This window comes from Ictidomys tridecemlineatus, chromosome 6 (assembly GCF_052094955.1).
Source record: "Ictidomys tridecemlineatus isolate mIctTri1 chromosome 6, mIctTri1.hap1, whole genome shotgun sequence".
NCBI classification, from domain to species: domain Eukaryota; kingdom Metazoa; phylum Chordata; class Mammalia; order Rodentia; family Sciuridae; genus Ictidomys; species Ictidomys tridecemlineatus.
Genome location: NC_135482.1, coordinates 50,134,187 through 50,146,233, shown reverse-complemented (window position 1 = coordinate 50,146,233; position 12,047 = coordinate 50,134,187). Strand labels below are relative to the sequence as shown.

Below are 12,047 nucleotides of genomic sequence, written 5' to 3'. Positions count from 1 at the left end.
TAATTTAAACTGCCTTCTTTCTAAGCTACAATATTTGTACCACAGAGGAAATATATAAATGAAATTGGTATTTAATATTTACCTCTCTTAATTCTGAAAGCTAGTATTTTTACTGTTGTCCTGGTATAAAATTATTGAAAATTAACTTGCCTTTTCTATTTTACGCCTTCATGTGCAAATTTTTAAGTAAAGCACAGTAGTAGCACTCTTATCCTCAAGGGATACATTCTAAGACTCCCGGTGCATACCAGAAACCTCAGATAGTACAAAGCCTTTTATATAAGCACTGTAATATAGAGACTATGAACCCGGCATGGTTCATAGTTTTTTGGTTTTTTTTTAATAAAGAGAGAGTGAGAGAGGAGAGAGAGAGAGAGAGAGAATTTTTAATATTTATTTTTTAGTTCTCGGCGGACACAACATCTTTGTTGGTATGTGGTGCTGAGGATCGAACCCGGGCCGCACGCATGCCAGGCGAGCACGCTACCACTTGAGCCACATCCCCAGCCCCAAGCACTGTAATATAATATCGTGACAGTCGATTTGATAACTGAGGTGGCTACTAAGTGACTAATAGGTGGTTATTAGTCATAATACGCATATATAGTGTGGATATATAGGACAAAAGGATGATTCAGGTCCCAGGCTGGAAAAAGTGAATGTTATATGATTTTATCACACTACTCAATGGCCTAAAATTCAAAACTTGTGAATTATTTCTGGAATTTTTTATGTAATATTTTAAGACCACTATTGACCACCATAACAAAAGCCATAGAAAGCAAAACCACAGATGAGGAGGAACCACTGCATATAAAATTTCTTCTTCAGGAAGGCATCAGGATATAGACTTTGAATAAATTTTTTATTAAATAGTTATGATAATAAAAACTTAAATACAATTTGTAAACCATCTTTTAAACAGAAGCTTAGACAGGAAGATTGTAAGTTCAAGACCACCCTGGGCAACTCTTAGCAAGAGCTGGTCTCAAAATGAAAAATAAAAAAGGATGTAGCTCAGTGGTAGAGCATCCCTGGGTTCAATCCTTGATACCACCAAAAAAAAAAAAAAAAAGTATTCATTTAATTTTTTTCCTGTGATTTACTTTTATACAGATATGAAAAGTTAATGAAGATCAACCTAGAAGCAACAGAGTTAGGTGAAATTTCAGACATACACACCAAATTGTTGAGAGTAAGTATTTATAAAATTATAGACTAAGAATCTATTCCTTTTCTGGCAAGATTAGACTTAAAAGTTTCTTAGAGCATTGATATTTCTAAAAATCTCCACAGAAAGGATGTAACTTTTTCCCATCTTCATGGACTTGTTAACAATATTTAAATACTCTTACTGTCTTGACATTCTTTATAACATGTTCAAACTCTTGCTGTACTTATACACACACACACACACACACACACATACATCACTCTACCTCCCTCCCTTTTTTTTTCTTTCTCCTCCCTGCTTTTTGACTTTTAAATCTGTAGTGATATTGTGTTGCTACTGTGGCTATTAAAGCAAATTTGTAAAAGTAATTTATGTGGGGTGGGTCAACTTGTTTAGAAATAAATGCAAATTAATTAGGACAATATTATCAGATTTTTTCTAAAATAAAAAGTAAAGAAAGATTTGGAATCCTCAAGGCAGTTTCTATCACTAGAAAAAGCAATCAGAGCACAAGTTTCAACTCTGCCAAAAAAATGCATTCATATTTCAGGGAGTCTCTGGATCTCTTATAAAAATGTGTTATAGAGGGGCTGAGGTTCTGGCTCAACAGTAAAGCGCTCACCTAGCACATGCGAGGCCCTGGGTTTAATCCTCAGCACCACATAAAAATAAACAAATAAAATAAAGGTATTCTGTCCAACTACAACTAAAAAATAAATATTTTTTAAAAATTGTACTATAAATCCAGGTGATGGTGTGCACCTTTAATCCCAGCAACTCAGGAACCTGAGGCAAGAGGATCACGAGTTTAAGGCCTGACTGAGCAACTTAGACCCAGTCTGAAAAGATAAAAAGGACTGGGGATGTGATCAGTGATAGAGCACTCCTGGGTTCAATTCCTAGTATCACCCTCCCCAAAAAAAGAGTATTGTAGGGGCTGGGGATGTGGCTCAAGCGGTAGCGCGCTCGCCTGGCATGCGTGCGGCCCAGGTTCGATTCTCAGCACCACATACAAACAAAGATGTTGTGTCCGCCAATAACTAAAAGATAAATATTAAAATTCTCTCTCTTAAAAAAAAAGAGTATTGTAGAAGTACACAGAATTATATATTGTACGAATTGACTTTTAATCCCAGAGTTTCCTCTATTTACCTAACTACTTCTATCTTGCTGGTTAAGGCATTAACTTCTTTGCATCCTTCTGCCTTTTTTTTTTTCTCCCTCAAAAATGAGCAATTTCATTCATACTCTGTTCATCTCATGGGTTGTTGTACCAGTTAAATTATATAGGTAAAAATACTCCTGCCTGGTGTGGTGGCACACGCCTGTAATCCCAGAGGCTAAGGCAAGAGGATCACAAGTTTGGGGCCAGCCTAAGCTACTTAGCAAGAAGCTGTCTAAAATTTATAAATTAAGAGGGCTGGGGATATAGCTCAGTGATAGAATGTCCCTGGGTTCAATCCCCTGTACTAAAAGAAAAAAAAATACTGTACCCTTGCAAGCTTTTAGTATTTAGAGTACTCATAAAATGGATGTTAAATTAAAAGTGAAAAAATTGAGATGAAATTCTTTTCTCTTTTAAACTTAAGCTAGTCTTTATTTGTTTCTTTTTTTTCTTTTTAGTACAAGGGATTGAACTCAGGGACACTTGACCACTGAGCCACATCCCCAGCCCTATTTTATATTTTATTTAGAGTCAGGGTCTCACTGAGTTGCTTAGCACCTCGCAGGCTGGCTCCTGCCTCAGCCTCCCAAGCTGCTGAGATTACAGGCGTGTGCCATCAAGCCCAGCTAGTTTTTTCTTTTTTTTCAGCTTTAGGTCAAGAACAATGACTTTCCAAAATAGTTATAATTGAGTAATAGGTTGTGGAGTTTAGTGCATTCTAATCAGCAGTCTTTTTAAGTACAATATAAAATGTCAGATAGCATCATATCACTGTTCTCTAAAACTTTTAGTTCATTTATTTATATACCTTTTTTTTTTTTTTGGTACCAGAGATTGAACCCAGGGGTACTTAACCACTAAGCTACATCCTCAGCCCTTTTAATTTTTGTTTTGAGACAGGGCCTCACTAAGTTGCTGAGGCTGGTCTTGAACTCACAATCCCCCTGGCTTAGCCTCCTGAGTTGTGTGATTACAGGCTTGCACCCTCACACCCAGCTTAGTCTTACTTACTATTCCCTTAATATTCATCCTTCATGTGCTTGTGATTTTCCACTCCTCTGTGTAACACTATAAGAAATAAATTTTCCATAAATTATTAATGGAACATTAATATTAAAGAAGGCATAAAACATTTTTTAAAAAGTGTATATTTGGGGCTGGGGATGTGGCTCAAGCTGTAGCACGCTCGCCTGGCATGCGTGCGGCCCGGGTTCAATCCTTAGCACCACATACCAACAAAGATGTTGTGTCCGCCGAGAACTAAAAAATAAATATTAAAAATTCTCTCTCTCTCTCTCTCTCTCTCTCTCTCTCTCTCTCTCTCTCTCTAAAAAAAAAAAAAAACGTGCTGTATTGTAACAGTGGTCCATATTAAAAAAAAAGTGTATATTTGACTATGTAAAAATTTAAAATCTTCATTTGCTAAAAAATGTTAAAAAGCAAGTCAGTTGGGAAAATTTGATAGTTTTTATAAAAATAGCTCATATGAATTGATAAGAAAAATATTAAATCTGTAGTAAATAGATAGACAACATTTAGATAATTACAAATAGAAATGTAGTGAAAAAGTTTATACTAATATAGTAAAAGAAAATTGCATATTATAATAATATTAAGATACCATTTTTGTCTTTCAAATGATCAAGGCTTAAAAAATTGTAATACCAGTGTTGACCAAAGCGTGGTGAGAAGGTCTCCCTTCACTTGGTTTCTAGTGGTAGTATTACTTAAGACATTTTCAAAATGAAAAGCAGTAGTGTATATTAGGACCCTTAAAATATTTAAGAGTATTTATTCTTTAAAGCTAACCTTCATCCTTTCTCAAATTTTACAAATATTTAGTTCTGTGGTAGGAAAATGATAAATTTACTAAACTTAAATGAATAGGATCTTAGATGAGGTTTTTTTCATTTTCTGTTTTTAAGAGGAACTATTTTTCTTGAGCTTCTAGAGAGCACAAATCATATGTCCTATACTTTATCCTTGGGACTATGCAAATGGTTCTCCTATTTCATATTCATAATTCTATAATATATAGAATACTAATCATTTTTTATAGAAAAAAAAATGTTAGCTAAAGATACATATTTTACATGTGTGTTTTTAAACAGTATTTACTGGGCTAGGGTGGTAGAGCTAGTGATAGAGCACTTGCCTAATGTTCTCCCTAAATGCCCCCTACACATACACGCACACACAGAGTATTTACTGTATGAAACATTTTATAAAATATTTTAGTACTAGTTAGTGTTATGTTGTGTTATTATATTGTACTCTTGGTGGAAATCAACCTAAGAAACTGCTCTTGTATTTAAAGATGAAAATAATTAATCTGCCCTCACTTGAGGCAGTCTACAAAGAAATGTCCAGACTCCATTGGCACCATGGTTATCATTTCTGACTTCAGCAATCTGGATCTGAACCCACTGGTTTTTATTTAGCTTTCCAGTTCCCAGGGAACAATAGAAACAAGTCTTCAGGATATCGACAGCAGGTTATCTCCAGGTGGACTGCTGACAGATGCATGGGCACATCAGGAAGGCACCCATCCGAAAGACAGAAAGTAGGTTCTGGTTTTATGAGTATTTTCTGTTCTTATTAATATTCTTTTTCACATTGATTCAATTAATTTAGTTGGGTTTTTTTTGTTTTTTGTTTTTTCCTTGAAATAGTGTAGAAAAACTACAGGTCTTATTAAACTGCATCACGGAAATTTACTATCAGTTCAAAAAAGACAAAGCAGAACGTAGTAAGTAAAATTTTCTATTTGTTAATCTAATGAATCAGCCTGCCTTGGTAGTTAGTTGTAATTCAGATGGATTAATTTTGTACATTTGTAAGGGTGGCTGCTTGAGTTATTTGTTCTACAGATATAATTCTGTAAGGAAAGAGGTTGAATATACTAAAAATTATTCTTAAAACAACCTTTTGAATAATTTAATTCATAAAATCCAAAGCTTCAGGGCCAGGCAGGTAACAGACAAGAATGAGATTGGCCTATGAGGACTGAGACTGGAGAGTAGACAGCCCATCTAAGAGGGAGAGCTACTGTTCAGAAAGCCTGGTCCCTAGGTTTCTCATTTCTCAAGAGAAGTTAGAAATACAGCTTTTGTTAGAAGTATTCCAATCTTTAAGTATTAGCAGTTAAATTTTTTTTTTTAATGTTAACACTGTACAGACCAAAGAATAAACCTCTATCTATAAGTGATATGAAACCCTTAGGCCATAGGTCTGTGACATCTGCTTCAAACTCTTCACCTTTTTGAAGCAGTAATCTCAAAAAAAGAAAAACAGTGCAAGTAATATTATGATTCTACATTAAAAAAAGTATACATTTTCTTATTTCTAGGACTAGCTTACAATGAAGAACAGATCCACAAATTTGATAAGTAAGTGCCTATTTAATTGGTTGTTTTGGTGCTATTTTGGTTTTCTCTATTAATATGATTCTTCTGAAAATTGTGATTAATTACAATAAAAAATATATATTTTAATCTAAACTTAAAGGATTGGTGCTATGGGTGCACATTTTTGAGGCCTGTCCATCTGGTCCCTGATTGGGAGGTTATCAAGAAAGACAAATGAGAGGGAAGAAAAATCCCTATTCCTCTCAAGTCAACTTCTCTCTCATGTGCTCTGATTGCATAAGGGAGGAGCATAGGAAACAGAGGCGAGGACAGTTTATTTTTGTTAACATTCTCCAGTTTGAACTTTCTCTTTCTTCCTTTGCTATGTCTGTCTTAAAAACCTTTGCTTTCGACTATAAATGTTCTAAAGCTACAAAAATTATTATGTATATATATTTTATATATATTATTATATATATTTGAAAATGTTTAAATATTGGAAGTAGAAACAAGTAGTTACAAGAAACTCATGTAAACCTCTTTGATTATTTTTACATGAGCTTCATTGATTATTTCTAAAATTGTAGGCAAAAACTGTATTACCATGCAACAAAAGCTATGACCCACTTTGCAGATGAATGCGTTAAAAAGTATGAAGCATTTTTGGATAAGTCAGAAGAATGGATGAGGTAAGTAAACTTATTTTGGGCTAATGGTTGGATAATTACAATATAATGTATATATTTAGGTGAAAATATTTCACTAGACTGCTTACTAATGGATTATTTTTGGTTTTCAGAAAGATGCTTCATCTTAGGAAACAGTTATTATCTCTAACTAATCAGTGTTTTGATATTGAAGAAGAAGTATCAAAGTATCAAGACTATACTAATGAGGTACAGCTTTCAAAAGTATCTAGAATAAAAGCTTTGATCCATTAGGAAAAAATTAAAATTCTTACTTTATGTCTCATAATGATTAAAAAGAGAGAAACAGGATAGGTTTCACATGCCTATATTCACCTATTTTTTGGTATGTACTTTGAGGCAAATTATAAGAATTTTTATGTTTATAACCAAAAACATCTTCTAAACCATTCTTTTGTCGTTCATAACAAAAGTGTTTTTGTTATTGTGTCATGATGGTTTTAAAATAGAAATTTAAAGCTGGGGCTGGGGTTGTGGCTCAGCAGTAGAGCGCTCTCCTGGCATGTGTGAGGCCCTGGGTTCGATCCTCAGCACCACATATAAATAAAGGTATTGTGTGCAACTACAACTAAAAAATAAATATTAGAAAAAAAATAGAAATTTAAAGCTGTAAATGACTTTACTAAAAGCTAAAACACTTGATCTATGACCTATAGTAAGTACTTTTGGTCTCTTATGTGGTTTTTGATGTTTCAGTTACAAGAAACTCTGCCTCAGAAAATGTTTGCAGCCTCCAGTGGAATCAAACATACCATAACCCCAATTTATCCAAGTTCTAACACGTTAGTGGAAATGACTCTTGGGTAAGAAACTTGCTTGGAAATTAAGATATTTTCATTTACTTTAACTTTGGTTTGTAATTTTACTCTTAAGAATTTTAAAATCTTGATGTTGATTGTGAATATGGTGTTTGATAATGTTAATTAAATATTTTGTATTATAGTATGAAGAAATTGAAGGAAGAGATGGAAGGGGTGGTTAAAGAACTTGCTGAAAATAATCATATTTTAGAAAGGTAAGTAATATAAAACTCATCCTGTGTTGTTGATTTTCTTTGCAGTTGAGTGTGTACACATCTGTGTTTATATCTGTCAGTCTTCTATCAGTGGTTAAGCATTGGGAAGGGAACAAAAATGTCAGAACCTTTATGTTTTCTTCTTTCAGCATGAAAGATGAATTTGTGATACCTTCTAATAGTTGATTGATTCCATTTTATTGAAGCATTGGTTAATAGAATTATTTGCCTATTTGAATCAGTCCCCCCAAAATATTTCCACATGACTTTTCATAACATTTGTTCATTAGAACAAAGATTTTAAATTTGAGGATTCAGGGTTGCCTATAGAATACCACTCTGATTAGTGCTGAGTAACTTCCAGAACCCTCTGGAAACCTCCTGGCAGGTGAGTGCCACATGGAAATGCAATTCTTTGAAGACCTAGGTGTTTGCTTATCCACAGAATATTAATAGATAAGACCAAAAGAGAGTTGAAAAACAAGCAGAGCCAAAAGAAACCATTTTTGGATGGCTGTTTTTCAGATCCTGGTCCCTCAGAGAAATCCAGTCATTTTTGGCTCTGCAGAACAATTTCTCTTTCAGGTCTATAGGTACTCCTCTACACACTCTCACCCTTAAAGTGCTGATAAAATTACCTGTTACATGATGTTGTGTACCTTTGCAGGATACTTTCACACTGCATTCTCTTCCTTCACGTGCTTTACAGCCTAGAGCTGAAGCAGGAAACCAGTCTCCTATATCCTGAGAGTTTCCCCATTATCTATTTAACCCTGTCCTTTTGGTTTAAATTGTTTCTGATTTTTCACAACTACAATTATGCTCCAGTGAACGTCCTTGTGTGTATCTCTTCATGTACTTTATAAGAGTTTTTGAGGGATCAAAATCTAAATGTTTCTAGATGTGAAATTTCTGGGTACACACATTTAAATTTAAGTTTATTGCCAATTTATTCTTTTAAAGAGTTATATGTTCTAAACAGATAAAAATTATGCTTTTATCAACACTGAATGTTCATCAGTCTTTTAAACGTTTGCCAATGTTTTTTAGTAAAAATTGAGATCTTTTTTTGGTATATATTTCTTTGGTTAATAGCAATGTTAAACATCTCTTTATATGTTCAAATTTTATTTCTTCTGCCTATTAGGGTTTTTGTTTTGTTTTAGTTGTAGTTGGACACAATACCTTTATTTTATTTATTTATTTTTATGTAGTGCTGAGGATGGAACCCAGTGTCTCACTCGTGGTAGGTGACTGCTCTACCACTGTGCCACAACTCCAGCCCTAACCTATTAAGTTCTTGTTTAATTATTTTTTTCTATTTGTTTATAGAAAGTAGATAGTAATTATATCACTTTTTTATGGTATCCACTTTGTAATTTCTTCACAACTTTAGCTAAATTCTAAATTTATCCAGTAAGGCTAAAGATTAGAAAGAAGAGACTATTAAGATAAATTCTTAACAAACTTTTATGTTGAATCATTATGCCTTATGGAATGAAATTACCCAATTCCTAAAGTACACCTAATAAGTCAGTTTATCCTGTGTTTTATTTGCAGATATTTTCGACAGCATATGAGTATATAATATCACATTATCTTAACATAAATGTTACGTGACTTTTTAAGATTTGACAGAACTAAAGTGTATTCAAAGTGTTTCAGACCAGAAGTGTTTCAGATTTCAGATTTTTTTTTCAGGTTTTGGAATGTTTGCATATAAATAATGAAATATCATGGAGATGAGACCCAAGTCTAGGTACAAAAATTGTATCTCGGTCTGGGGATGTGGTCGTTTGGCATGCGTGCGGTCCGGATTCGATCCTCAGCACCACGTACAAAGATGTTGTGTCCGCCGAAAACTAAAAAATAAATATTAAAAAGTTCTCTCTCTCTCTCTCTCAAAAAAAAATTGTATCTCTTATCTCTTTTTGTTTTTTATATACAACTTTACACTTAGGCTGAAGTGAATAATGCAATATTTTTAGTGTGCTTGCATTGTGACTTCAACTTGTCATAAGGTCAGCTGTGAAATTTTCCATTTGTGGCCTCATGTTAGGTACTCAGTTTCAGATTTTGAATCATTTCTAGTTTCACATTTTTAGTTTAGGGATGCTCATCATAATGGAAGCCAGGTCTTATGCAGAATATTGTACCACTGTCTCCACATGGGTATCCCACTGTTACTTCAGTTTTTTGTTTGATTTATCTAAAATCACCCTCCCCAACTTAGTTTCCCCTCTAATTTCCTCATTCTCTTCAGTGGGACTACCTTTTTTTCTATTCCTTTAAACATAAATTATCTTATGTACATACTTCCTTTACTCCCTCTCAAGTTTGGTGATCTCTCTTCAACATACTTTCACATTTCCCCTCTCCACCCTCATTCAACTTGCTTCTCTCTTCATGTGGAAGTTGTGGTAATAACCTGCTAACCTATTTCCTTAGCCCCAGGCTCTTCCCATCTCTCATGGGTATTACAGCCAAAATAGTCTTCCAAAGTATTGATGTAGCCATGCCACTTCTTTGGCTCAAAAATTTCCAAACAGTTGTTACCTAAAAATTGGAGTCTAAATTCATACTTTCAAGAATATACTGGTCAGTTCCCAGCTTACATGAACCCAACTTTATTTCCCACTGCTCCCCAAAAAACTTATTGTTCTAGAAAGATTCCATACCTTATCCCTTGAATGTCACACTTCCAACTCCATTTCTTGGCTTATAAATTTTTATGAGAAAGTATCTGATTCTTAACACTTTCACGTTTACATCACTTCCCATTTTCTTTTTTTTTTAAAAAAAAAAAAGTCTTCTCAAGGCACTGAGTTGTGTTTTTTTTATCTATTTATGATAACACCACTCTTGTTCAGAAAGAAATAGAATGAATAGTTGCTTAAACTCTTTAAAAATAACTGTTCCCCCCAAAAGTAGTATTCGAAATTCTTTGAAATTTCAGGTGTTAGGGGACAGGGCTACAACTCAGTGGTAGAAAGCTTGCCTTGCATGCACAAAGCCCTAGGTTCATCTCCCAGCAATGAAAAACAAACTAACCAGCCAACCTCGGGGGCCAAATCAGTGAATCATTTTGAGATTATCTTTTTTCTTTTCTTATGTGTTTTAGGTTTGGTTCCTTAACCATGGATGGTGGCCTACGCAACGTCGACTGTCTTTAGCTTTCTAAGAAGTTTCAGAAAAATTTCAGTTTGCACAAGATAATGTTGGGATATTAAATGAAAGCCTTTATAGGTGGTCTCTCATTTCTACAATTCAGTATTTGATGTGGTCTTGTAAATATGTATAATATTGTAAATACATAAAATATATAAATTTTTGGCTGCTGTTAAGATGTAATTTTGCCTTTTAACATTTATAACTACACGAGGCAGTTTGACCTCAGCAAGCACTAGAAGAAAGCCATGACTGGCTGACAAATTGAGATGCTAGTCCTTCACTCTGACGAAAGCTGGAGAAGTCATATTTCTCCAGCTGCCTATTGGAATATTTTTAAGTGGAACCAAATTGGCATCCTTACAAATCAAAGACTAATAGTTGGCAGGTTTGTAAATGGTTAGAATAGAAAGGTGACTTTTGTGAGTGGGGAGCAGAAGTGAACCACTGTTTTATTGGAGTCACTTTTTTTTGAGAGGGGTAAATGTACATTATTTCATTTTATAAGGTGCCCAGAGCCCAGTTTTTCTCCTGTTTGTTTAATTTCAGATGAATTATTGAACAAAATTTTTAAAGTGAATTAATTACTTTATTCATTTTTGGCCATAAGAGTATAATTGTCATTAAAGTTTTAAGGTCATTTCAATTATTTAAAGCTGTATATTTCTTTAATTCTGCTTACTATTTCATGAAAAAAATAAATTTCTCAATTTTAACATAAAAAGTTCATGTGTTTCTATTTATCCAGTGTGAGAAACAAAAATCACCTTTTCCCTCCCTTTCCTGTAGTGCTAGGAGTTAGCCCAGGGTAGTTCATACAGGGTAGTCCTCGATAGGTAAGAACTCTACCACTGAGGTACATTGCCAGCCCAAAAGTTATATGTTGAAAGGTGCATTATGGGTAGTGATGGTAAATTATTCTCAACATACTGAATGGGGTGACGGTTTTGTGTTTCTTATAAACCCACTAATTCCAAGTTTTTTCATGAATTTATGCTATGCATATTATAAGGGAATTTTTTTCTTTGAAATATTTATTCTGAGTTCTAGACAAAAAGATTGTTTGGAAATTATTTTATTCATTGGAATTTTTATTTGTTTTGATTTTGGTTTTTGGCTTATCACACTATTGAAGGATGAATATACACAACTGTCATAAAGATAATATGTACTAAAGAGTAAATAAATTTGACTATCATGATACATTGAGAACTGAATCATCTTAAAACTGAAAATGTATTAAGATTCTAATTGAGATTATTGATGCATTTTTTTGTATAGGGAAATTTCAGTTTCACACGTATACATCATAGAAATAAATGCAAAGATAACTATTTTTATTTATATAGTTGTGCAGTTACTTGGTGTTGAATGCCTACTTAGTCTCAGAGTGTGTGAAACAAAGGGGCATTTAATCCCTCTTGATTTTAATTTTCCATTTTACCATCTAACATATATATCTTGAATTGCA

The 12,047-nt window shown here is 33.7% G+C and overlaps 1 protein-coding gene across 2 annotated transcripts in view; it reads left to right on the top strand.

Moving 5' to 3' along the window:
- Tbk1 (TANK binding kinase 1) overlaps positions 1-11,300 on the top strand; it is a 45,470-nt gene extending 34,170 nt beyond the window's left edge. For both annotated transcript variants that reach the window (XM_040280378.1, XM_005328694.4), the window contains 9 exons: positions 1,117-1,195; positions 4,781-4,902; positions 5,012-5,088; positions 5,689-5,728; positions 6,274-6,375; positions 6,486-6,582; positions 7,090-7,196; positions 7,337-7,408; positions 10,530-11,300. In XM_040280378.1, the coding sequence (XP_040136312.1) occupies positions 1,117-1,195; positions 4,781-4,902; positions 5,012-5,088; positions 5,689-5,728; positions 6,274-6,375; positions 6,486-6,582; positions 7,090-7,196; positions 7,337-7,408; positions 10,530-10,581 (748 nt within the window). In that variant the 3' untranslated portion in view covers positions 10,582-11,300. The remainder of the gene's footprint in view (positions 1-1,116; positions 1,196-4,780; positions 4,903-5,011; positions 5,089-5,688; positions 5,729-6,273; positions 6,376-6,485; positions 6,583-7,089; positions 7,197-7,336; positions 7,409-10,529) is intronic.
- The last annotated feature ends 747 nt before the right edge of the window (positions 11,301-12,047 follow it).